General features: G+C 38.3%; 1 protein-coding gene and 1 long non-coding RNA gene across 27 annotated transcripts in view; one reads left to right on the top strand and one right to left on the bottom strand.

Annotated features, from left to right (window-relative positions):
- The window catches only part of LOC309368103, a 53,819-nt gene extending 32,140 nt beyond the window's left edge, over positions 1–21,679 (top strand). The window contains exons 5-12 of one of the 5 annotated variants that reach the window (XR_014167528.1): positions 8,507–8,601; positions 10,895–10,979; positions 12,118–12,266; positions 13,044–13,144; positions 14,406–14,589; positions 15,359–15,442; positions 16,886–17,019; positions 19,411–21,679. This is a non-coding gene — a long non-coding RNA (uncharacterized lncRNA). The remainder of the gene's footprint in view (positions 1–8,506; positions 8,602–10,894; positions 10,980–12,117; positions 12,267–13,043; positions 13,145–14,405; positions 14,590–15,358; positions 15,443–16,885; positions 17,020–19,410) is intronic. The other 4 variants (XR_014167529.1, XR_014167530.1, XR_014167531.1 and 1 more) reach the window with 4 other exon arrangements.
- The window catches only part of ROBO2 (roundabout guidance receptor 2), a 901,420-nt gene continuing 882,777 nt past the window's right edge, over positions 6,895–25,537 (bottom strand). For 8 of the 22 annotated variants that reach the window (XM_081907838.1, XM_081907823.1, XM_081907842.1 and 5 more), the window contains 5 exons: positions 25,247–25,429; positions 22,651–22,815; positions 14,987–15,232; positions 9,994–10,194; positions 6,895–8,291 (listed from right to left, as the gene is read on the bottom strand). In XM_081907838.1, the coding sequence (XP_081763964.1) occupies positions 8,290–8,291; positions 9,994–10,194; positions 14,987–15,232; positions 22,651–22,815; positions 25,247–25,429 (797 nt within the window). In that variant the 3' untranslated portion in view covers positions 6,895–8,289. The remainder of the gene's footprint in view (positions 8,292–9,993; positions 10,195–14,986; positions 15,233–22,650; positions 22,816–25,246; positions 25,430–25,537) is intronic. The other 14 variants (XM_081907844.1, XM_081907825.1, XM_081907829.1 and 11 more) reach the window with 3 other exon arrangements.

Here is a 25,537-nt window from a genome sequence, read left to right as displayed (position 1 = left end):
AGAACTTCAAATTACATCTGACAAAGAATTACACATTCCCATGTCCTCCCTTAGCAGCTGCTTTCTCCTGAGTGACCTGCTATTTTAGTTTTGTGTGACACACATGCATTCCTTGTAGTTCGCATTTGCTGCCGTTTGATAGATATTGCCACTGACATTCTCCATATTTCATATGCCAGGGAATAAAATAAAGAAGAAACTGGAAGGTAAAGCCATTCATAGACTGTTAGCTTGCATTCTTCTTACTGCCAGTTATGGTATTCAGGAATATAAAGATTCTAATTCGATTGCATTGTCTTGATACGATTCTCTGATTTGTATTAGGCATGTATGCCCAAGATACCAAAAGCAAATATTGCACAGGCAGCTTAGTCATAAGTCTCAGTGGAGCCTTACTTTCAGGTAAGCGGGCTAAGACTCCAGTCCTATGGTGTGTATGCTAGAGTGAAAGTATAGGCAGTTTAATGACCTTACCCTAAGCCCACCTGGGTTCTTACTGGCAAGGTAGAAGTGAGGGTGGAATAGCACACTTGTGTTTTTCTGTCCCATTATCCTTCCCATTGGAAAAATATGGAAGAGAGAGGAGAGGAGCATGAGAGGTTTAGGCCAGCTTCTGAAGTGGTCCAAATCTTTCCTCAGGTTGAGGGATGGAGCCAAACTATTTCCAAGTCCTCCCTTGGCACACCCCTGCACTGCCCCTAATGCAGCCTCTTTTTCACCTGGCTGATGTTGGATGGTAAAGTTAAAATTCAGTGCAGTAGCTAAACTATTACTGCCCCAAGTCTGTTCAGAAGTCAATCCTATTGAATTCAATAGAAAATACTTCCCAGTAAATGGGATTAGGACTGCAGCCTTAGTCCCTTTGCTGCCTAGAACTTATTTTGAGTAAACATAGGTATGAACAGGTTAATTTTAGTCTTCTACAGTAGCTCTAATTATGCAATTGCGGTTAAACCACTGGGATTTATAAAATATAAGAATAGTTAAATAAATAAATAAATAAATAAATAAATAAATATCTATACCACCTCCATGTGAGGATCACAGGGTGGCTTATAATATAAAAACAAAACCAAAACACATGCGACAATAACAAAACAAAACAATAATGCCCCACTCCACATACTCCAGTTTTAAAGGCCATAGATAGTTCAATTAGCCAAAGTCGTGGGAGAAGAGGAATGTTTTTTACCTGGTGCCTAGGCAAGATATGTTACACAGGTACCGGACAAGCCTCTCCAAGCACAGCATTTTACAAGCAGGTTGGTTCATATGGAGAGAGGTTGTCCTTCAGGTATTGCAATACTTGCATGTTTGCTTAACAGATATTTAAAAGACAAGAGAGGGATGGTCTCAAAAGTTGAATTTCAGAATTCAAAATTAAATTGGAATAAATAAATGCTGCTGAATTTTAGAAGTAAAGAAACTCATTTTCCTGTGGCTTCAAGTCTGCTATTGCATTGAAAACATTAGTAAAATGTGACATACAGCTGTTGGTAGTGTATCCCATTTGTGACTTCTTTGAAACCTTTCTATTTATTTTCATGAGCAGAGTCCTTCACAAGCTGTCAAAACCTAAACAGTACTACACATCAAACCAATTCACATACATCCCACCCCCCCAGTGTCCCCATGCACACTAGCTCTGCTTCTGACTTTGGTGTGTGAGACGTCTAAATGTGTTCAGCTGGATGTGCTTAGAAGCTTCTCCACAATTGGGGACTGTGCAAGTTCCTTCCCCACTTTAAACCCACGTCTTCACTCTCGGTTCTTGAACAGGGTTATAATATTGTTGAAAAGGCTCAGAGGATCTAATTTCAGCATAGCAACTATGACAATTATAGGCCTTTCTGAATTATATAGTGAGGATGTGCCAGCCAGAGAAGAAATGGAAGAATTGTGGCATACAGGGGGAAATACTTGAGCGTAAGCCCTTGACCTACCCAATGATGCCTGTGCGATCTCTGTCACAGCACTGAGTCCAATAAGTAATTTTAGACTTTGAACCACATTGCAAATTAGCTGTAAGACTGGGATTGCTGGTGTGGTAGGACATGATGATCATGTGGGATGCATTCAAGCAAGTCCCTTGTCACATTAAAAACAGAGATAGTCAATCTTTTAAAAATGCTAGTTATAAGTAGATCCTGCCTCCTGTAGGGTTTCTAATGATCTCCATCCCGGCTGATCATTTCCACCCCAACTTAGCTTAAATAAGGCTGTAGTATTCATAATGCTGGCCCCAAGAAAGTCTCAAGACTGTGCCATGTTGGTGACTGAAGGTTTGACTTCAGCATACAGTGGAGACAGTCCCTATTTTTGGTACTTGGTAAAGCACCGTCCCAGTTTTTTTCTGCTGGACAACTAGGATACTTTTAAAAAATTGTTGGTGTATGTTGCTAGAGTTGTTGTCAGTCTTTCAGTTTCTGTGCCTTCCTCAGTCTTCAAGAACTTAAATCTGTGCAGGGTAAACAGACACATCTTGTCTCTAGTGCACATGAATGTAAATACATGTACACAAGTACTAAGGACCCACTTCCCATATTTGAATTATTTAGAACACATTGCACAATCTCGTCTCCCCCTCCTGGTATATCTGTATATCTGTAGAACAAGAGCACACTCAGCTTTTAAATCCATGGGGAGCAGAAATGCTATACAGCAGGAGCAGTAGACCTTTCAACAATGTGTGACAGTTTGTGTATGAGTGTGTTGGGGAGACAGACATCTTGTTATCATTGGTATTAGAACTGGAACATTGAATACATGGTCCCTATTTCCATCTGTGAAATGGTGGAGGGTATGACAGTCCCTAAAAGGACTGTAAGCAGACTTATTTTCCACTTCTGTAGAATGCTAAACTAGGTTGACCTAGTGAAAAAAGGAGGTCAGAGAATTAAAAACTTTATAGCCCATGACTCCTGCAGCACAGCTTTTCTACTTTTTGCCATTAAACTCTGGGCTTCATAACTTTAAAAAAGTCTATGTGGCTTCCCTTTTCTTGTATTTTTTTTCTTGCCACTTCTACAGTATTTGGTGATTTGGTAGACTGTCACTCTAATTCCTTTGTGTAGGAAAGGAGACAGCCAATTGATATAAAAGGTCAAAACTGTACTAAGAATATGCACTAGATTTCCTAGTCCCAAGGCATGAAAGCACAGAACCTGCTGTTTGCAGTGTATTTCCTACATTTTTGAAATTAATGAAAGTGTATGTATGACACATTAGATAACTTTCTATCAGATCATATACAAGTCAGACTCTTGAACGTTGAGAACCCTTTCACTTTGAATGTAGGCAACCGAATCACATGTTAAAGGCATGCGGATACAGGTTGGGAATGGAAAAGCCGCTTATGGGCAGGGAAGTTCCTGCACGTAATAGAGCGCGAAACTTCCTTATGATGGTCTATAGACATGACATGGTGGGCAAGTCAAACTCAGGTGTCTCACGCCAAGCATTCACAGCCCACTTTGGGAGATGTGCCACAGAGAGGCATTCAAGTGCCTACAATATGTAGCTTCTTAGTTGGTATAGCATGAGATTTTTAATCTCAGGGTTGTGGGTTCGAGCCCCACATTGGTCAAAAAGATCCTTGAATGACAGGGAGTTGGACTAGCCCATGGGTAGGCAAACTAAGGCTCGGGGGCCGGGAATCAGCTTGTTTTTACATGCGTAGAATGTGTCCTTTTATTTAAAATGCACCTGGGTTATTTGTGGGGCCTGCCTGGTGTTTTTACATGAGTAGAGTGTGTGCTTTTTATTTAAAAAGCATCTCTGCGTTATTTGTGGGGCATAGGAATTCGTTCATTTTTTCCCTTCAGAATATAATCCGGCCCCCCACAAGGTCTGAGGGACAGAGGACCGGCCTCCTGCTGAAAAAGTTTGCTGACTCCTGGACTAGATGATCCTTATGGTCCCTTCCAACTCTACAATTCTAGGGGTAGTCTGCTCAGGTGTACATTGGTAAGTCAGGTATCAGGTGGCTAAAAAAACCTTATATCCACATTATTGCACTCACTATAAGCAGTTTTGTAATAGACAATTGTGATGGTTGATAAAGTAGACTTTAAGTATATATACATAGGTTTCTGCCTCCTGGTCCTTTCTTTCTCAGTCCCTGTAGCAATCATTCCAGAAGCTCACTTTTAGATTACTTCTTCTCTAGAAACATTCCCAGCAGAGAGCACAACGTGATTAAATAAGCACAGTAAAACAAATCTTTCTTCTTTTTTCACACCACCTTGGTCAGCATTTACAAAGACAGTATAAAAACTCTTTTGTCATGTTTATGGATTTTGTTAATGAGTTTTGTAACAGGGTCCAGTTTCCTTTTTTTTTTTTTTTTTTGCTTACCGTGGAACATCAGTGAAGTTAGTGACATTTTGGAGAGTTTAGAGCTTAGAAAACCACAACAGGACTTTGTAAGGCCAGTCTACCTGGAAGTGGAGTGTCACGGAAGAAAAAGCACAGCATGTTTTATAATTACTTGATTGCTCCCAGTTCAGGTTTATACAGTCATCATGTAGTGATAGTGCTAAATTCAAGTTTCTTTAACATAGGTTTGAAATGTGTAAGTTTTATTTCCCCCCAGTAAATATACAATACACACTGAACATTACGATTAACCAACTTTATGCCCATTAAACTTTGCTTCACTAACACATGAAACACATTAAGAGGTCATAATTATTATTTTTTTTGTGACTGAACAAACTGTTGTCAATGAACAATTTTATAAAAAAAATGTAGAAAACAGTTCTAAGTGTTGCCACTACACCCCTTCCTTAAGACACATTATGCACAAGAAATATTTTCAATTATAAAAAGGAAAAAAGTTCTTTTAAAAAAATGTTAAATTACATTACATTTTAAAAAATATGTTCTGTGATTATTTGAGGTTCACTGAATGGGTGAGAGACAGAGATGGAGAAAAAGAGAAAGCTTCACTGTTGAATTAATGGGGTTTTGTTATACATAAAGACTCCTCTTTATAGTAGCCTATAATAGACAGTGATATGCTAGCACTCCACAGGTTTAATACTGACACAAAACTTCCCAACTGAAGTGATGAAGACACATATGAAGGAACCTGGGACGGCTACTTTTACTCAGACTAGATTTGACAAGAAATCGGCTAGTAAGGTGTTCCACCAAAGCTCAGCACAGGTTTCTAAGAGACAATTAAAACATTAAGGAAGATCAAATAGTACAGTCCTCAGGGGCCTGTACAACTTTAGAATGCAAATGTTTCAATGTGCTCTTGAAGTTTTCCTACATATAGAAAGTTTGTGATAACTGATATATTTCAAAGGTAGAACAGGACTCTGAGGACTCTACCATATACATATTTTTATGAGATCAACTTCTCATAGTACCTGTAACAGCAGTATGGGTGAAACTACCACCGTGGCTGCTCTCATCATGTGTGGTTAGGCCAGGCTGCATGGTTATGTTCTGTAGTAGTGGCATGCTACCTACTAGGGTCAGTAGCACCAGCATACATACAATCCACCTTAGCTACATTGGTGGAAAACAGTTTTAAATCCAAACCCTTTATTCAGTTAGTATGGCTTCAAGTAATCACTTCTAGTTTCTTTTCTCTCCACCCAGTCTACTACAAATGCCAGATATTATCATGTATCACTGTCTCAGCTGTTGTCATCTCAGGAACCAATTTGCATTTGGATGCTCTTATTTTTGAAAATTAATTACTGTTCTGTAGTTTCAGCACAAGTCTTAAGATGTGCCTAGAAATCTAAGTCACCTGGTAGATTTTTAAAAAAAGGTTATATGAATCCTTTATAAAATTGCAATCTACAGAAGCAAAAATTGAGGCACGTACTATTCTGACTGGAGAGCAAATACCTTATCTCAGGTAAGATGGGAGTTGGGGTAAGGGAGCATCTAGACTCAGCCCAGGAATGGCTGTTCCCATTCCATCCCAGTACGACCAGTGCTGTCCAAGGCTTCTGAAGGAAACTCACAGCAGTGGTCATCTGTTTAAGTAAGAAGGGGGAAAGAGGCATGCAAACTGAATCAAATGCTCCCCGATGCTATTCCCGTCTAAGAACGGATTAGTGCTTTATTCAGTTCTCTAGCATAGCACCTATCCCATTTGAGGGTTGGGGCATGGGGACTATTCTCCATTGCAGATACCGCTGTGTCAGGTGCTGAGATAGGTTGCTAGAGTTGTGGAGCTTCTCCCCTTAGTAGCAGCTTACTGTGTCTTCATTGCATGGATCTGTGTACAGAAAACAATGTTTGTACCCAGAATACTATTGCTGGAACATGGTGTCAACATATTAACATACTGAATTTAGGAAAGAGAAAAGAAATGTCAGTTTTTATACATTTGTTGAATATTTCTGTACATTTATAAAATAATGGCTTTAACTATATCCAGCATTTCAATAAGCAGGAACATTACATAAATTCCTTGGTCACATACACAGACAAAATATTTATCCTTGATTTGATGGGGGGGGTTTTTGGTTTGCCAATGCCCTGACGTTACGTAAATGAGATAATTTTATATCTGCAGTGCTGATTTAGAATTGGTAATGACAATGTTTTATCTTAACAGCAATCTCAATGCAATGTAATAAAAAGCAGCATATAGCTAGCAGATTTTTTTCCTAAAAGTGTATGTCACTTACAACAGTGTGAGAGCCAAGGCAAAGTATTAAAACAACATGAACTGATAGTAAGTAAAACGTGTTTAAATGCAAGTGTGTAATAATGATGTGACTGAATGACATAAGCTCTGTGATGTAAACTTCAAACAAAATATTTAATGCATTTGATATACATTTACAGTATTTCTAACAGAGAAATAAAAATACTGTAGAGGAGTTGGAGAAAAACATGAGAACTAATGATGAGACAGGATGCTTTTGTTAATGTCCACTTACAGAGAGTTTGGTTTATTGAAAAAGTGTATAAACATGCATCATGTTTTCATAAGAAGAGGCTTGAAATTTACTCATCAAAAATAGGTCAAAGATGTTTTCTTTGTTTCTATCCAGTTTCCAATAATGTACTGAATTGGCAAAAGACATATTAAATTCAAAACCGATCATAAATTTACCATTGTTTTCAAACATTTTAACCCAAGATTTAAGGTACAAATGAATTGGGTTGCAGTTTGTGACAATTTTAGATAATACAACACAAAAATATGTTTAGAATGCATAGAAACAATTATGCCATGGATTTTAAGTGATGCAGCTCCACACCTTCCATTGTACTGTACATGTATTGGAAAGATGAACTAAGATAGTCTAGCTTTTTTGGAAGCAGCTTGGATTTCTCAATCATAAATTGCACCTTTAACTCTTGCTAGGTATTCCTAGCTCATATGGTTCATGTTTCCTGGAGGGGAGAGTGACTCAAGCATAGTAATTTTTAAAACTATAGTATTAAAGAATAGCTTTAGTGAAACACCTTAACTTCCTTCCTTTGTTAGCAAGATCAACTGTGTTGAACAAAGGAAAACTGATACTAAGAAGAGAGGAGGCTTTTGTGTTCTTGCCTTCTTGAAACTCACACTTCCATCATTTGACCCCTTTTTTAATGGTAAAAGCAACACGTTGCTTATTATTTCATATAGGATTCCATCCCTGATGTCCCAATAAGCCTTTGCTAACATCAGTTTGCCAGTCATCTTCCTAATTCTACACCCAATGGAAAACCACCTAACATAATTCATTACATCCAGCATTATCCAACATAGCTTACAGTACATAGACTCCTTTCACATTCAGACTTTTATTTTCTTCTTCTTCTTCATGTCACGAGGAGTAAGAGTTTTGTGCTTATCACCAACAAAAAAAAAATTGCAGTGCAAACTTTAAACATAAAAAGTTACACAATTAAAAGTTATTATATGGCACCACAGCCTATTAATTCACATATAATACAACAGACCAATAAGAACAGACAATAATATGAACATAGCTAAAAAGAAGGTGAGCTTGCATAGCAATGCAATAAAAAGAAATTATATACAAGGGAACTGTTTCATCCTGCAGGGTGATTTTTTTCTCTCCTTTATATATGCTTGATAAGAAATAGATTAAGGTGGAAGGTGTAGTATAGAGAAGAACACAGGTAGAGTATCTGTGGGATATGTGTGGCTGTGTGTCTTTACATTGCATTTACAGTTCTTTTAATAAGTAAGTACATAAATAAAGAAAATGTTCATTGCACTGTTTTAGTGTCATCACTTCCATGAGTTCAGACCTTGATGGCCCTTGAGAGCAGCTTGAGATGTTTCTGTTCCAACTACTCTGTTAAACAAAAAGCAAAAACATTATTATGTTTTAAGATACTTTACTTTTAACTTCTATGCATATTTCATTCAGACATATATTTTACAAGCAGACCATAAAAATCATTAACCATCTGATTGGTTCAAATGATAACTTTTGTTAAAGTGAATGCTATTCATTTTTGGAATGTAAATTGTAAATTGTAATTGTCCATTTTCCAATTATTTTTTCAGTGAATGCAGCACCAAAATGTGAAGTTCTTCATAGAACAGTGATACCTATTACCCTCCTGACACAACACAGCATAGCTGTCTTTTAGAAAGCAAATGTATGCAGAATTTTACCTTTTCTGCTTTTTGTTGAGGAAATGTAAAAACTGCAAGTGCTCAATGACAATGCTTTTGAAGGAACCCTACGAATTGTTCAGTTAGTTGTCATTCAAATGGAGAATCTGAGTCTGAATTGCTAAACTCCAGGTTGCAGATGGAGTGTCATATTAGTCAGTGTTCTGTTACGTGAAAAAATCCCTGCATATAGAAGAGTTCTAACCTAGCTTGAGCCCTCAAATGCCAACTTTCTGAATCTCAGAAGCCAGAACAGCAAGAGGGATCGCTGCACAGTGAAAGCAGCAATCCCTCTTGCTGTTCTGTCTTCTGGGATAGCTGCGCAGCCTGCATTCGCTCCATAAGACGCACACACATTTCCCCTTACTTTTTAGAAGGGAAAAAGTGAGTTTTATAGAGCAAAAAATACGGTAATCTGTCTACCCGCCCCCCCCCCCCGTCTCCTAGCACTGGTGTTCCTTATGGTGATTTATGGTGAACTGTACTTTTATCAAATGCGATGTAATAACAAGAATGTTTATTTTATTATCTACCCTTCACACTAAGGTCCCAGGGCTGGTTACAACATTAAAACACAATATTAAAAACAATTTAAAATCACTTACAATCATGAAAATAAAAACCCCTCAAAAGTCCACAATGCATAAAACACAGTTTGCTGCCCTGGTTGTGGTTGCATTGACTCAGCCTCTCCTGCACTGAACACTCTCCCCTAAATACAGTGGACCCTCTGGTTACAAATTTAATTCATTCCAGGGGTCCGTGCATACCCCGAAAAATCTGTATCCAGAGGCGCCACTTCTTCGAACGGTGCAATAGAGCAATTCTGCAAACGCGCGAGTGACGAAACCCAGAAAAATACTTCCGGGTTTGCTGCTTTCGTAACCCGAAGTTTACGTTACTCGAGAGTAACGTAACCTAAGGGTCTACTGTATGCCAACATTTCATCGGATGACAGGATTGGCAACTCACTCTTCTATCCATTCTAAACGGAGAAGACATCCCTCTGTGAGTGCAGCAGTGTTTGATGTAGGTGTCTCTTCCCCACAGAGATGTGGGGGGTGATGTGGTGCATGACTGCATGATTTTGCGACCCTGGTTCTTTTTTCTGTTTTTTTTTGGTGTGGCAGTAATTTTGTGTTATGCCCTGCCCCCCATAGCAGCCATTTTCTGTATGGCTCTCTCATGGAAGTTATTTTTAATTGGTGCCCACAGGATCTTCCCAAGATTCAAAATGTGCCTAAATTGTAGAAACTTTAAAATTATTTATATATATATATATATATATATATATATATATATATATATATATATATACACACACACACACACACACACACACACACATTTTGTATTGCATCTCAAAAAAGGCTTACATAATTCGCCAGAAAACTGTCCTTGACTGCTTGATCCAACATATCCTACGTCAATGAGATCACTGGTGTTACGTTGGTGACCTCCCCGCATGACCTCGCCTTTCCTGGGTCCAGTTGATCCTTTAGAAGATGCTGTACCTGAAGAGCTATGTCCACCTGGGGATGGGAAACTAGGCTTGCTATATGGCACCAGTGCCTCTTCTGAAAATACAAATGGTATATATTATATACATATATAAAAGATACATGGGACTGGCTTACTCATGGGAGATTAAAACTTGTTGAATAATTTTACACCACCTAAAAACCCGAAATCTTACATACCATCTAAAATGCTGTATTAGAAAAGTCTGAACATTGGGAATAGGTATGTCTCACTTTGAAAATGGGGACTTGAGCAACTAAAATTTGGTGGATGTGCACACTGATAACTAGAAATTTATGAAATGGAAAACTTAGTACTCCTCTCCCTCGAAATAGGAGAAATAAAGTATACCATAAAAAGGTTATACAGTATTTTCACTGGAAAGCTACAAAGTGGAACACAAATAAGAGCAAAAGGGGTGGTTGACACGAGTGAAGGGATTTGTGGAGGCAAGCCATGTCATCAGCAACAACGCAGAAGCCAGCTATGCATTGATTTTGAAGAGGTGCAAAGGGAATTCTTGGGCTAATCAGGATGCTAGGTGATAAGTAGAGCTACTTCACGTGACTTGGAATGGGGTATGACCAGTTTATGTCTCTTTGGTAAAGGTTGAACTAGCTGCACTGTCCTTAACTCCTTCATTTCAACATGTGTACAGAAATGCATATTCTGGTATAAAAAGTATACCACGATAAAAATGGGCATTTTGTGATAAAATACGTTAAACCTACGTGTATTTTTGTGCTTTATGTGCAGATTGATGTGGAAGTGGGTTGGAACACATATGCATTCCAAATGGACTGGAAACAGGCTGATCAGTATATCTCCAGATGTGTATAAGGTATGTCAAGAGGGTTTACTCCCGAATTCCTGGGAGTTGACGTGATAGAAATCCAGATTTGATGATTTCGAAAATAGAGCTGTCCCACATGGTGGCAAAATACAATTTGAAAATGGGGACTATTTGCCTAGGTTGGGGAACATAAAATGTATTGTTTCATAATGTTGGATTTATTTGGTTTCAACCCCCCCCTACTAATATGACAGTTGATTCAATGTGAGTTTAGTGGTTGTTGAGCCGTTGTTAAATACAGGTTTCAACTACATATTACTGGAATAAGTAGTTCACATGGCTGGAAGATTGAGAGCTCAATCTTAGCCCTTCCCCAAATGTTGATGACTGAAGGGGGTTAGGACAGTGCATAGATCTCTCTCCATTAGCATAGAGGAAGCTGGCAGTTATTTGTCAGTGGTAGCATACAGAGAACTCTGAAATGGGAAGTTTGCAAGGTGGTGGAGTCTGAACCTTTACTACAAACCTGGAGCTGCCATGCTGTGGTAGGGTGGATGGCAACACTTTGTGCTATGGCCAGTGTAAAAATTGGCAGGGCTTGCGATGTGACCATAGATCTATCACACCATTCTCATCTCCCCCCACACCAACCCACTTGGGATTGATCCATCAGCTAGCAGTGGAAGACAAGCCTGACTAATAATGTAAATGAAATATACACAATTACAGTTTGTATTTTGGTATATAAGGATCTTTCTATTATTGACATATAGAGAAAAGTATCAACTTGTTTACAGTGAATTTGGAAGCTAAGTTAGATTTTGAATGAAACCATTTTTGCATGCATATTGGAAATCACATATTATCATATCTTCATCTAAGTTTATGAATTGGCATGTCCTAATTATAAAAAACCCAAGATGCATTATGGAAAAGGCATGATGAATCATAGATTGCTTAATTAAATGATACATAAACGATTTGCAGAATAATAAGGCCAAAATTATAGTTTCCTTTAAGCTTGCTGAAATGCTGCTCTTTCCCCCTCACTTAAATTATGGTAACATTATTTCAATCAATTAAGATAAAGAACTATAGAATCAGCTAATTTAATTAGCTTCCTGGTGTTATTTCCAAAGATATCAAGCACATGGGAAATTACTTCATTGGTTTATATTCTGTATAGGGAAAATCTTGCTTGACAAACAATTCCTGTCCTTGAGAACAGATTGCTGTCCTTGAGACCCAGGTCCCCATTCACTATATGTGAGCAGAGTCTCCGGGATTTCTTACAAACTGGGAGAAAGATTCAACCCAGTTTAAGCAGTTTTGCAGGTACTAATTTCAACAGGAGACGTAACTTTCTATTGATTAATTTTGCAAGTGCTTAACTTTAACTAGATCATACATCGGGTGTTGACCCCCACCAGGACTGGCCTACTCTCTTAAGAGGTGCTTGAGAGTTGAGGAACAGGGGAAGCTGCTTCTGCTTAGACTTTCAGTCTGTCTAGCCAAGCAGCTTTCCAAGGCATCAGACAGAAATGCCTTACAGCTCTGAAGTACAAATTTGTGAAGGTGCTTGATAATGAACCTGGGACCTCAAAGGACCACTAAGCTATAGAAGGATCAATCACACAAGGAGGCAGAATCAGGCAGCTTTCCTTTGATGCAGAATGTGTGAAGAATGGACAGCACAGGGCACCAGACTCTCAATGATTAGCTTATCATTATATTTTTACCACTTTGAGTGGTGTAATTTGAAGTTTTGACTCAGTTACCCACACCCAAATGTTATTAGCTATGTCCGCTTAGAGGAAAATTGACATACCCATATGGTCAGAGACTTTTAAATCAACACAGTTTAGCAAGGTAATTGTTTTAGTCAGTGCTTCTCAAGTGAGCTAACCTAAAATATCAGTACAAATTTACCAATGAAATCTTTTGATTTTGGTGATATAGAAAGCTCATTACCCACAAGGGGCAAATATATTTCTGCTACCACATCAGAAAACTCATGTTCCCAGTCTAGGAAGTAGTGCGTGAAGTTACCATGTTGGAATCCAAGATGGTGGTAATGAGTTCATATTTGGCCAATATGTCATCTTGCCCTAGGTAGTATTTCAAAGTACAAAACCAACACTGCATGAACCAAGGAGAACAGTCATAGCAATTGCCAACATCATCATATTTGGAATCAAAGATGACTGCCACAAGTAAGTTACAGTTGTGTTCATTATGTGATACTCAAGAAGTTTGCAGAGTTGCTGTTCCAACAGCAAAAAGGGCAAATTTCTTGTTCTAAAATAAATGAAGCTGCTTGGGAACTTATTCAGCTGCTGAATTCAAACTTGTTTTGGCAGAATTCTTTACAGGTTGTGCCTTGAGTTGATCCGTCAGTGTAACATTCTAAAAAATTCACTTGGCACAATTTATGCTAGTTACTTTATGCAGAAGCAGAAACAGAAACAAGGTGGAAGATGAAGGGAAACCATACCACCAACAGTATGTGAAGAAAGTGCTAGGATATCAAGTGGATCATCTGTTCTACCCGTCCTTACATGTGTGTGTGTACGCAAATACACACACACATGTTCTGTCAAAGGGTGCAATCCACAAGGGATGGGGAGGAACATGAGAATGTAGGAATGCTCTGCAGTCCTCTATCCAGTTCTAGGTTTGAATTATCTTGTCTTTTTTACTTTTAAAAGCTTATGTCCCTCAAATTGTTTCCAAATAATAAAAAGTATTTTCTTCTGGCTTGGGGGTGCGGCAGAGAAATGTGGGGGTTTAGGATCCTGGCATACTTTACTTTTTTTGGCCCTACCTGCATCTGAGCTCCAACATTGGTAGAGCCACAGCTTTGGCAGGGTTCATAGAGTCAGAGAGGGAGACGTCGTTCTCCCTCTGCAAGCTCAGATCTCTGTCTCTGGAATCAGAGATGACTATCCATTATTTTGTATGGTTTCTTGGACAGTCTCCTAGAGCCCACAGGATTGCAAGCCCCCCCCCCAATCTTTTCATTTGAACAACTGAATGCAACAGACAAGCTGACAAAGAATACTTGAATGGTTTGTTGATGAATACCTAATAGCTGTTAAGACATTTAATGATTCTGAGCGCTGGTGTGAGGGGGAAAAGGAATAACGGGTGACAGTCAGCTGAGTTTTACTCAGGGTAGATCTATTCAAATTAATGGACCTTAGTCATGTTCATTCAATATTTACTGTTGAAGAAGGTGTGGTGATCTTTGCTGATTTCCTCTGCTGCAGAAAATACGATCCAAAGAATAGAGAACCATCCAAAACATTATGGTTCAGGAAAGAACAGAATGAAAGTTGTAGGGGGCAGGGAGAAATCAGCAAAAATCGTCTCACCTCTTATATTAGTGGAGATGTTTGCTGCATAAAAAGCTTTTTCTATGAGCACAGCAGCAGCATTGGATTTCACCCAGTATTCCTACATTGATTATGTTAGCAGTGGTGTCTGCTGGATGAAAAGCTGTTCTGCAAGCAAAATGGCAGCATTTGATTTCACCCACCGAGTTTATCAATGAGAAGTTCCATGTTTTAACCCCCCCCCCAAAAAAAACACACACACACACACCTATGAGTCCAAAATGGCTTGATTCCGAGCTTTTTGCAAGGTTACAGACATAAATGTGAGTACTGATGAGAATGCTGTTAATACAGGTGGGAGGTAAGGATGTTTGGTGCACTATATGCATGCAAAAATCCATTCCAGTGGGTTAAAGAAAAATATTCACAGCCAGTGTGTGTTCCATATGTATATATTCCTTGCATAAGATGTCAAGTACATTCCCCCCCTGCTGCATATAACAGCATTATTAACTCCCAAAGGCATGCGTTCAGAATTTTAGTAGTTTAGGTGTATTCAAAAGCTTCACCATTGCAGGAGCAAACATTGAAGGTCAAATGTTAATAACAATCCTTTGACTGTTCCAATGTAAGCCTTGACCTTCACCGCCTGTAGGGGATCTTATAATGGAATATATTTAGGAAACTGCCTAAGCTGCTTTGAGAGGTGCAACTACACACCTGATCCAAATGCTTGTTTTTGCTGGCTTTGAAGTTCTGTGGAGCTTATCCATTCCTGGGTTTGCCGCTGCCACTCTAGTGACGTTCTAGCTTGACGATCCAAAGAGCTCTTTGTTTCATCTATGCTGGATGTATGCTGTCGTTCTAGAGAGCTTCCTTTTCTCTCTGTCGAACCTCCACGTTGGCCAGGGCCTATCTGCTGCCTTAAACCCTGACCAGGGGGTGGGTCTGGCGGTGGTGGAAGATCTAAAAATGTGAATAGACTCAGAATTTCAATGACATATTAGTTACATTTAAATTTTTAGCGGAAAATGAAAGGATTGGAAAGACTTGACAAAATATAGTTATCCTACATTTTTCACTTGGTTTTAGACAATTGCTAGATGTTTTTGGCTGTAAATAACTGAACATGCCCTTCACCAGAAGAGTAATTTTTGTTGTGCTGCACTTGACAAGGTCAGTAAAAAAAAAAAGCTTTTATTTTCAGTAGATGGGGGTTGTTTCCTTGTTCATCCTGTTTGCTATGAAATAGTTTTGAAATATATATATTCAAAATGCAGATCACATGTACCCTATCAGTTAAATTAAAAGTGGCTTCATATGAAAGGTTTTCCAGAAGTTTTAACATGCACTCAAATGTTGAGTGAATTTGCAAATTGCTCTAAATATGTCCAGATTATAACACAACAGATTGTGGGAGGGTGGGGATCTTCAAATGCAAACTACTTTTTAAAAAAGAAGTCACCAGCCTGTGTTTAACTTCAAGCAAACTATACCCACAATAACATATATCAAATGTGTATGAGTTTTCCTTTATTTTTGAACCTTGCAATGGTGAAGAGACATTAGTAAGCACGATTTTTCAACATTTCTTAGTTGCAATCCAACATTCTGTCCATGCTGTTTCAAAATAAACATGCAAGACTATTTACATACCACTGCTCACTAAATCCTCTTAGATAAACACAGGATTTGCAATGCTTTGAATCATGCCTCTGTGAAATATTTTCTATGCATGAACTTTATAGTTTTTTCCTTTTCTGAATTGGGGCTATAGCAGTACTCTCACATGTGCATGCCAGTTAATTTCTTTGTCCATGCAGCACTCTTGACCATCTTTGAGAAGATGACTGTACCATAGTTGGAACCACATGTGACTATGGGGAATCAAGAGTCTTCTGGTTCTATCCATCTATAGTTTGGTATATGCTGATATTTCTGCACACAAATCTATACCCAGGATGGTCAGTAGGAGTAAAGTGGATGGGAAAGAAACAGCTGGTGTTAATACTTGTGAACCAGCCCTAATGGTGGAACAGATACTCGGGTATTTGGAGCATGACAACACCATTTTGTCTCATGGAGGCAGCTGTCTGCAGTCTAATTAGTTATTCAAAATAATTGAGACAATAAATCTTCCCCATGCCTATCCTACATGGCAATTTTCTCTTTGATTCATATAATGCTGAAAACACTTGTGCCGTTCATTCAAGCACTTTAACAATTGAGGTAGTAACTTGACATTCCATATTGCCTAATATCCCTTCATATGCAGTGTTTTCAATGAAAATTGTTCACACATTTAGCCACCAGTAATGTACACTTGTATTCAAGTTTCCCTTTCTCACTGGGACTGGATGGTGCACCTGGAGGAGACTAACCTTAATACAACGAGGAACTTCCATCTTGATGTAAATAGCAGCTTTATGGAGGAGGTGAAGATTTGCATTGGAACTGAAGCAGAGGGGGGAAAGGGTTTAAACTCCACCCCTGCCTCCTACAACCCCCACCCAGAGAGTCTCCATACAGCTGCTATCTGCATTCCTAAAGTGTCATGTAACTTAAAAAGCATTACGTGTAGTTGGGCCCAAGAGGTTCTGAGGTATTTTTGTTTTTCAGGTTTGGTGGCAGGAGCTGTCTGGGGTCAAACTGGAAACCTTAGGGGTGGCCTGTGTGCTGCTGCCCCATGTGGTGAGCCACTGAACTGCAGATTGCAACATCTTACTAGACAGATTAGCATCCTAAGGCCTCAGGTAAGTTTATTTATTTATACCATAACATTTATATGCTGTTTGAGTTATTAAAAAAATTATTAAGATGTTAACAAAAAGAATAGAACAATGAAATTATCATGAAGAACAACCATTTAAGACATTCGAAAGATAATTAAAATAAATGATAAACTAAAAACAGATTAAAGTACATATCAACATTCTACATATATGGGTAGGCTTGTCTGAACAAAATGCTTTTAGCTGATGGTTTTAGGTAGTAGTTGGTTCCTCCTGGAGAGAAAGGACAATAGGCAGGCTAATGGCTCACCATATGATGCAGCCACATACAGTCCCAATGGTTACCCATTTCAGCTTCATAAGCTATTGATCTCTAGTGAAAGGATTTGTGGATAGTACCTCTTTGACAATAACAGATTTACTGGATAGACTACTCATTTGGTCAGTATTCTTGCTCCCACCTGTGTAAAGTAAACATGAAGAGGATCATAATAATTTGTAGTTTTTTCTCTGTGGTGCTTTAAGAGTCTGTTTGTTGCTTCAACCAAAATTGTGAGACATTTCTTATAGCATGATATATTACTACAGTCACTTAGATTTTCAGATTTACTTTCCTTTTCTCCCCTTAGTTATTTTAAATGTAGAGTGACAGAATAGGTTTTTGGATTCAACCTATAAAAGGTAGTTTAGGATACAGAAGAGGGTAAACTGAGTTTCCAGTGCATGGGCAAATATTATTTGTAACTTGTCAAACAAGGCGTGTCAAATTATTTCCTGTAAACGACAAATGCTGAACCATAATATATGGGCATGGAGCTCTGGCATCTTGCACATAACCGTGCATCTTATGACTATCTTTGGTTGTTCTCTTTCAGTGAGGTTTTATCCCCATTGGGGTTCATATAGTCAGTAAATACATATTTGACTGGAACACCTAGAATTTGCTGACTGCTCCTTGCATTGGTTGGAATTCAGCCAAGTCATCAGAAGCTGCATCTAATGACAACACAATTCTGGAAAGAGAAATTTGCAAGCCAATTAGTACATTAATCTAATATTATTGGAGAGTGGTGGCTTTTCTCCCAATTCAGTAATTAGGGAACTGGGGATTCTGATATTTCGTGACAGCAACAACCTCAACTGAGCCTAAATGTGTTCCCATTTGACTCACCTTGGATTAGTGTGAACAGTGTGAGAGATTACCCAGTGTGACTGAAAACAACAGTTATTAGTTTAGACTTTTAAAAGAGCTTAATGTTGCTAACTCTCTAGCAGTGCACTTTAATGGAAATCTCAATTAATTGCAGATGATACCCAGGGAAAGAAATTGTGAATAAAGAAAATGTTTCATGTTTACTTGTGAACTGGACTATGTTTGGGCATTATATGGTTGACTCCCCTTCGCCCCTCAGTCCATAATGTAATCAATCTAATACTTTTGCCACTGATTTTGATAGGATGGTTGATAGTAAAGCATAAGTCGCCAGAAAGAAACTCTGATTATTTTCCTCATATGCCAGTCTTTCTGTATTTGGCAACCTGATTGCATTCCAAACTATCTGGAGGGCTTTGTGTCAATGCAATTTCTCTCCTTCTACCTTTTGTTCTGTTGTTTGGTAGGGTTGCCATAGTTCAAGGAGTAAAAATCTGGGCACCCTCAAAGTTGTTCAGCTTTTTTATCACCTTTCTCAAGGTCCTTAGCATTTAACAATCAGTTCTTCCTCTCCATTTCCCACCATCTGCTCCATAAGTAGGTCGTCCTTCCCTTGAGTGCAGATTTCCCTGTCCCCAATCTAGATTGCAACTCTAGCATGGGACTAGGAGAATTTCAGTCCTGTTGTAGTCTCACTTCACATAACCCCCTCAATGCTTGCCGTTTGCACTGCATTATAGGAAAAGGTCTCACTTCTGTCAGTGTGATGTTTTCCCCAATGCAGATGGCTAATGGCGGACAAAAGGTCACTCCCAGTTTGCAATTCAGATTGCTGCTCCCCGCCCAGCACTGACAGTTTGTAAGAGGAGGGGGGAACCCTCACATGTAGTGCAACCTTTATCATCAAAGTATATAGTTAGGATTTATATACATGGATATTAATCGCCAAAAGACAGTGGTCCTGGAATAAATTTGAAACAAGCCAAAATTTGCTATACTGTATAGTAGCAGCGTGACTGCCTATATTACATATTAGGTCGCAGTAGTCATTATGCAATATGGAAAATGAGTGGGCTCTGTACAAGGATCATGATTTTGGTATTGCAGCCATATTACTTCAGGCAGGCAGATGTGGAAGATAATGTTTGAAAACTATTCACTAGGTGAAAGCACTTTTGTTTGTTCTATTTCACATTGTGATACTGTAACAGCTAGTAACAACTGTAAATTAATTGTTGTGTTCTGTTTTATCATTACAGATGGTGTAGAGATGGAAAAAACTTGCTGTGTAATTTGTGGTGGTAATATGCAGAAAGGCAACTGTTGTGGAACGTGGTCTAGAAGAAATTAAGATAAAATGCAGGAAGGGAAGTTGGCCTAGTTAACATATGGATGTGAAACTGCACGTTAAGTGTTGTAACTGTTGTAAACATGTACTGTGTATAAGCATATCCATTGTTAGAGATCTCCTAGAGAAGTACAACGTCCCGCCCTCCAGCAGTTTTATGTTTGAACATTGCTGCATTTAACTTCAAGACATACTGCATCTTTATAGTTAGCTAGCAGCCAATAGCTAGCAGGTAGAGAGAAATAAGCAGCTTGATTGAGGTTAATATGGTCATCACAGTGCAAATGATTCAGTCAGGGAACTTGCAACAAAACAAGGCAATGAATGATTTGTACAATACAGGTTTTGTTAGACAGTGTAATAGTTCCACAATCATTGCTGCTACTATACCTGTGGCGTGTCAGAACCCCTACACATGAAACAAGGAATCAATTTAGTACAACTGGATGACATATCAATTCGAAAAAGTCACTGGCATTTGAGAAACTGTGCAAGTACTCTTAAAAACATGATGAATGCCAGTGCAGTATCGGTGAGTTAGTTGACAAATTGAAGGGGTTATCCCCCTTCTCAGGCAACACACAGCGAGACATCTCATAAGTAAATTAGAAGGTGCCTTTGGGGAAGTAATGTCTGCTTCATGTGCTCCAGGATTGAACCAAAAACAGCTTTGATATAACTGCAACATACTTTCGATACCAGAACAGGAAAGTTGATATTGATGCACATTGACAGTACAAATAGCAGCAGCAATAATTTGGGAGGAGATTTATTTAAAGATCTATAGCTGTGACAGATTCAAGACTGGTGAGGTCGCTATAGCTATGGCATGTGGGGCAGAAGCTGGGAAAAGTCTACATGAGAAGATGTACCACCTGTACAAAAAACGTTTAGCTTACCAACCATTACATGCAAAATTTGACTTCACAGCCTTTTTACCAATGTCCACTGCTGTTAGGCAGCATAGTCTCAAGCATTTTTTACTCCTGTTGTGGTGTTGACCTATTGATTACTACATGATAGTTCTATTTATATTACTTTATCTAATAACAACTTGCACATTGCCTTGTAATATTACAGATGTTCCTAAAAATGGCATATTGACATCCTTATCTGTCAGCTGTATCAATGAGCTGCCAAGGACTATCAACACACTTCCATTTACAAATTTTTCACACACCTTCATCTGCTCACATTTTCGACCTGAGTGTAGACATTAAAATATTGGTAAAACCCATGTTGTGGTGGTTTTACTGTTTCGGCAGCCTTATTTGTAACTATATCTTGGCATCATCACAGCTAGTGAACAAGAAATAGGGGTGGCGGTCTCAGTGGAATATTTGACACCAAAATCATGGTCCCTGCTGGTATAGAATCTGCATTACAGTAATTTCCCATATTCATATTTTTGCCACGGTTATTTCCAAGGTGGGGTTGTTAGGGACAACTAGTATGTCGCTCAAGAAGTCAAGCTGCCATTATGTTTCAAATTTCTTCTTGGTCACATGTCCTACCAAACCTGGAGTATTTTTCTAGTTTGGGACGGGGGAAAATGCATCTGTGCAGTAGATTCTAGCCTAAAACGCTGCACAAGAACCCAGTCTTTAAGGTGCCACAGGACTTATTGGAAAACTGGTCATTCTTTATTTTTTGTTATAAAATATATTAGAACATTAAAGTAAGTTACTGACCAAATTCCACCCTTCCCCCACATTTTGTGGTTGTATCAGTAAACAACAATGTGAATATTATTTACTGTTTGAACGAGCACCAAATGTGTAATCCTACGATTTTGAAAGGAACAAAACCTTGTCAAAAGCTGCGGAATGAAGCTGAAATTTTAAAATAACACGAAGCAGCCTACATTAAGCCTAAGTTACAGAATGTCATCAGACATATACGTGAGGATAAATTCATATAATATTGCTTTGCTGTCCTGGTGGGACTGGATTTCACAGCTCAGTAGGAGAAACTAATGCTTGGCTAAATAGCCCAGCCATAATTCATAGCCTGACATAGATCTAACATCAACACTGACTGAAAGACTTGAAAGTAACAAATAGCAAGTGAAATGGAATCACAACATCCATCTTGGTTTCACTATCATCAATTAAAATGTTTTTTGATAAGAAATTTGAGAGATGAGAAAATGGAAAATAAACTGACCACCTTTGAGATAATCAAGGTAGTAGAGCAAAACATTGTTATGAGAAATGTATCAATTACTTATCAAGACAGAACAGTGACAGAAAATATGTTTGTTTGTTTTAAAAGGGAAACGATGCTAGAGGTGCAAAAACAAAATGAAATCTAGAAGTCTGGCTTTCCTTATGGTCCTGCCATGCCAACTTACAGTTCTTTAAAAGAGAGTAATTTCAAAATACTGTACTGTGCGTTTTTAACACCACAAATTTGTTCAAATTAGAGAGATGCATGTTGGAGGGTTGATAAATAAGTGGCATATTCATGCATATCTGGTGGAAATATAAGAAGATGAGCTCTTTTTGGATATGCATATGAGACAGACATTTGGATCCATTAAATATAATGCAACATTATTCTGTAATATTATTCTTTTGTAACTTCATTGTACATCACTTAAAAACTATAGTGTTAAGTGGTAAATAAATTGTTGAAATAAGTAAATAGGTTACTTGAGAAATAAGTTACATGCAGAACATATTGAATTGGTATGATACTACAGCAAAAGTTTGAATTGCTTATAAACAAAAAATTTCTACTATGGTAACTATGAATAAATGGTTTAGTAGAACCAAGTTTGCCCTAATGGAAAACTTGACACAATTTATGTAGTTAGGAGAGGGAAGTAAATTGACAGGAACTTTCCAGAAAGAATGGACCCCTTTAACTTCATATATTTAACATAGATCTTAACACATACAAAGCATTTTCACTGCTGTCTTAAACAGAAGTATAAGATAAATTATAATTAATGAACTGTGAGAATCTCTATGTAGAAGTCTATATATTTTGAATATTATGAATGTAGAACTAAATACTTGTGAAAAGAAATGTGACAAAAATAGGGAACAAACACAATTTAATATAAACTTTCATGTAACTTGGTATACTAATTTGGAATGTACCATTTTACAGTTAACATGGAAATGACTTCTAACAAAGAACTTACCGTCTGTCATTCCTTCTCTACGGTGAGGCAATGGAGGCTGGTCCACTCTGCCTCCCTTGTGTTTTTTGGTAGGCCTAGGCCTCTGACTCTGGGCTGCACTCGTGTTGCTGTCAGTAGAAAAGGGGCTGGTTGGCCGAGGCCTCTGAGAAGAGGAATATGGTTTGCCTACAAACAAAAATGGAAATTGATACGTTATTCTGCTTACATGCCTGCTCTAACAGGCTTCTGTTTCTTTATTTGCAACACCTCAAATGAAAACTCATGACGACTTTGCACCACCAGCAAAGTGACAAACTCAGTGTTGGAGTTTACTGTTAAAGTTTATTTGAAAAACATTTTCACCATTTGCTGACCATCTTTTTTGTTTGCTAAACAGAAATGCGAACTAATACATTTTTTTAAAGAAAAAGATTGGAAGCAACATTTACGCACCATGACTTCTATGCAGAAAACATGTGTTCTGGATGAGGAGTCTAACCTCAGCTTTCCCCAACACATGCTGTATTTTTATTGCATAAGTAACCACATTAGACAATTTATTCTGGGGCCCAAACCATTCAAGAACAGGCTAATACAGATAAGATTTATCCATATTTCATTATTTTGTATGCATGCAGACGTTAATATTTATTGAAAAAGGTAGCTATTGGCTAATCAAATAGAGTTGTCATTTCCAGGTCTAACGAGACAGTTGTGTTCCCTTCAGTACTAATGGAGTGTTCATCAGCCAAAAAAAAGTTATTCCACTCAATTTATATGTATTGCTTAAATTAACCAAGCAATACAAATTAACCAAGCAACACAGACTGTTTTAGTTTTAGTAAGAATGTATATTTTTCTTTCTTTTCAATGTCATCCATTTTAGAAACCTGAGGTGGAATCCAGTTTGTGCCCCAGCACTCATGGAAAGACTTTTGATCCACGAGACATCTCTAGTAGTGGAGGAGGAAGGGGGCAAATTTTAACTGATTCCTCTCCTGCAGCTCCCACACCTTAGAAATTACGATATGCTGAATTTTTGTAATTTTCTATAAAGTGAGGGTTTGGTGTTTTTTTCATAATTTTAAACAAGCATACATTAAGTTTGGTTTTTCAAAGCCAATGGAAGAACACATGATTTGTCGGCAATAATCTACTTGATTAAGAATACTTTAATATCAGGTCTTAGGATTTATGTAGAATACTACAGTATATTAGTCCTTTATTGTTCTTGATGAGATTGCAATCTTATCAAGCCTTCCTCCTCCTCCCTGCCTCCTCCCTGCTTTCAGTGACAAGTGCACTGCTCCCTTACAAGAGTCTATCACACAGACCACTTGGGATGTTTGTAGGAGAAACATGCATGCCAGAACCCTTACAAAGCCCTCTGTTTTATGTACAGGGTGGTTTAAATTTTACAACCATATGACAGCCACCCCACATAGTGGGTGTTAGGAGTTTGTTATGCTGTTGAAGTTTCTTGATCTGTGTAGTAATCCCTTTGTGTTATAAACAGGCCCAAGAGTAGCCTGGAGCTACTGCTCTAAATGTATCTCTGGGCACTTCCACACCATACTCTGGAGACTCTGCTGCTCATTCATGCAAGTTTTGTGCAGCATCCACATGACATGATCCCCATCAAAATGTCATCCCATATTCCTTCCTCATTTAATCTGGCTGTATTTTTGCTGGAATTTTACTTACTCAGTTTTCCACGGAAATAGAACAAATTGGAAAATAACACAGAGCGAAACACTGTGTAGGAGCTGCACAAAACTTTCATGTAGTAACTACAGAGTCCCCAATCTGCCATTAGGAAGTGCCCTCTGCCTCCTTAATGCACCTACTATGATTTGAACACAACCATAGCCTACTTCTAAGCATTTTATGTACTTTGACTCATCTTTTTTGCAGAGAAGGAAAGAGAAGTAAGCACAGAAAAAATAAAATATAAGGTTGCCTTTATCTGGCATTTGAAAGCCAAATCAGAGTCACTTTGTTTAAGCAAGGCAACTAATTTGTATAACTAGATGCTGTCCTTGATACAATTTTAATTATAATCCTGCTGTCAGACACAATAAATGATTGGATTAAGTGCCTTAAAAGGCAACCATTTAATAAAGCTGTTAAACTGTTGCATTGTTAGAGTGATAAACTTTCACCAACTCACCCCATGCTCACAGTCTTCCCAGAAAATACATTTGGCAAGAGAGATGCAAAAGAGAAGCAGTAATGGAGATAAAAGCTAAGTGTGCAGTTCTTCACAAGAAATATTATTGATTGTGAGAAGGTTTTGCAAATAATAAATCATCAAAAATTGCATGGCAAAATTAGCAGTCTCCTTGAGGCCGTATTAAAAGGCAGTATGTGTCGGTGTCAGTAAATCCATAGCAGAGTCAAGAGAAGTGTTAAAATGTCTGTGCACTGCACTGCTTTGTTTCTGCTTGAAGTACTATTAAACAAAAAACAAAAAACCTAACAGGCAGAAACAAACCATCTGCTTTATATGCATGTTAGGCATATTTATGCTGAGGTTTTACTTTTCTTAGGAAAGGAGGAAGAAAGAAAAGACAGAGGCCCACATCATGCAAAAAGCATTAGCTTTGTGTCTACAAACCTGTTCTTGATAGGCTGGTTCCATCCAGCCTAAACCCAGCTTTATCTGCTGCTGCAACCAGAGCTTGTGCAAAACTGCCGCTGGTAAAGATGGAGTCATCTGAGGAGCTACCTACACTAGATCTATGACTAGAAAAGTTACGGTCCTCATCAGACGCAGAACCCCATCCATTTACAAGTGAACCTAAAAACAAATGTAGGGGGCTAGTGAGTTGCACACATGAAATAGCTTAACTGTTATGTAAATTCCAAAGGGCTATTAAAATACGTCTTTTCCTTCTACTTTCAAATC

The sequence above is a fragment of the Podarcis melisellensis genome (genome assembly GCF_964234715.1).
Source record: "Podarcis melisellensis genome assembly, chromosome: 4".
Taxonomy (NCBI): domain Eukaryota; kingdom Metazoa; phylum Chordata; class Lepidosauria; order Squamata; family Lacertidae; genus Podarcis; species Podarcis melisellensis.
The sequence above is the reverse complement of the archived record's forward strand: the minus strand, read 5'-3'. Positions and strand labels throughout refer to the sequence as shown.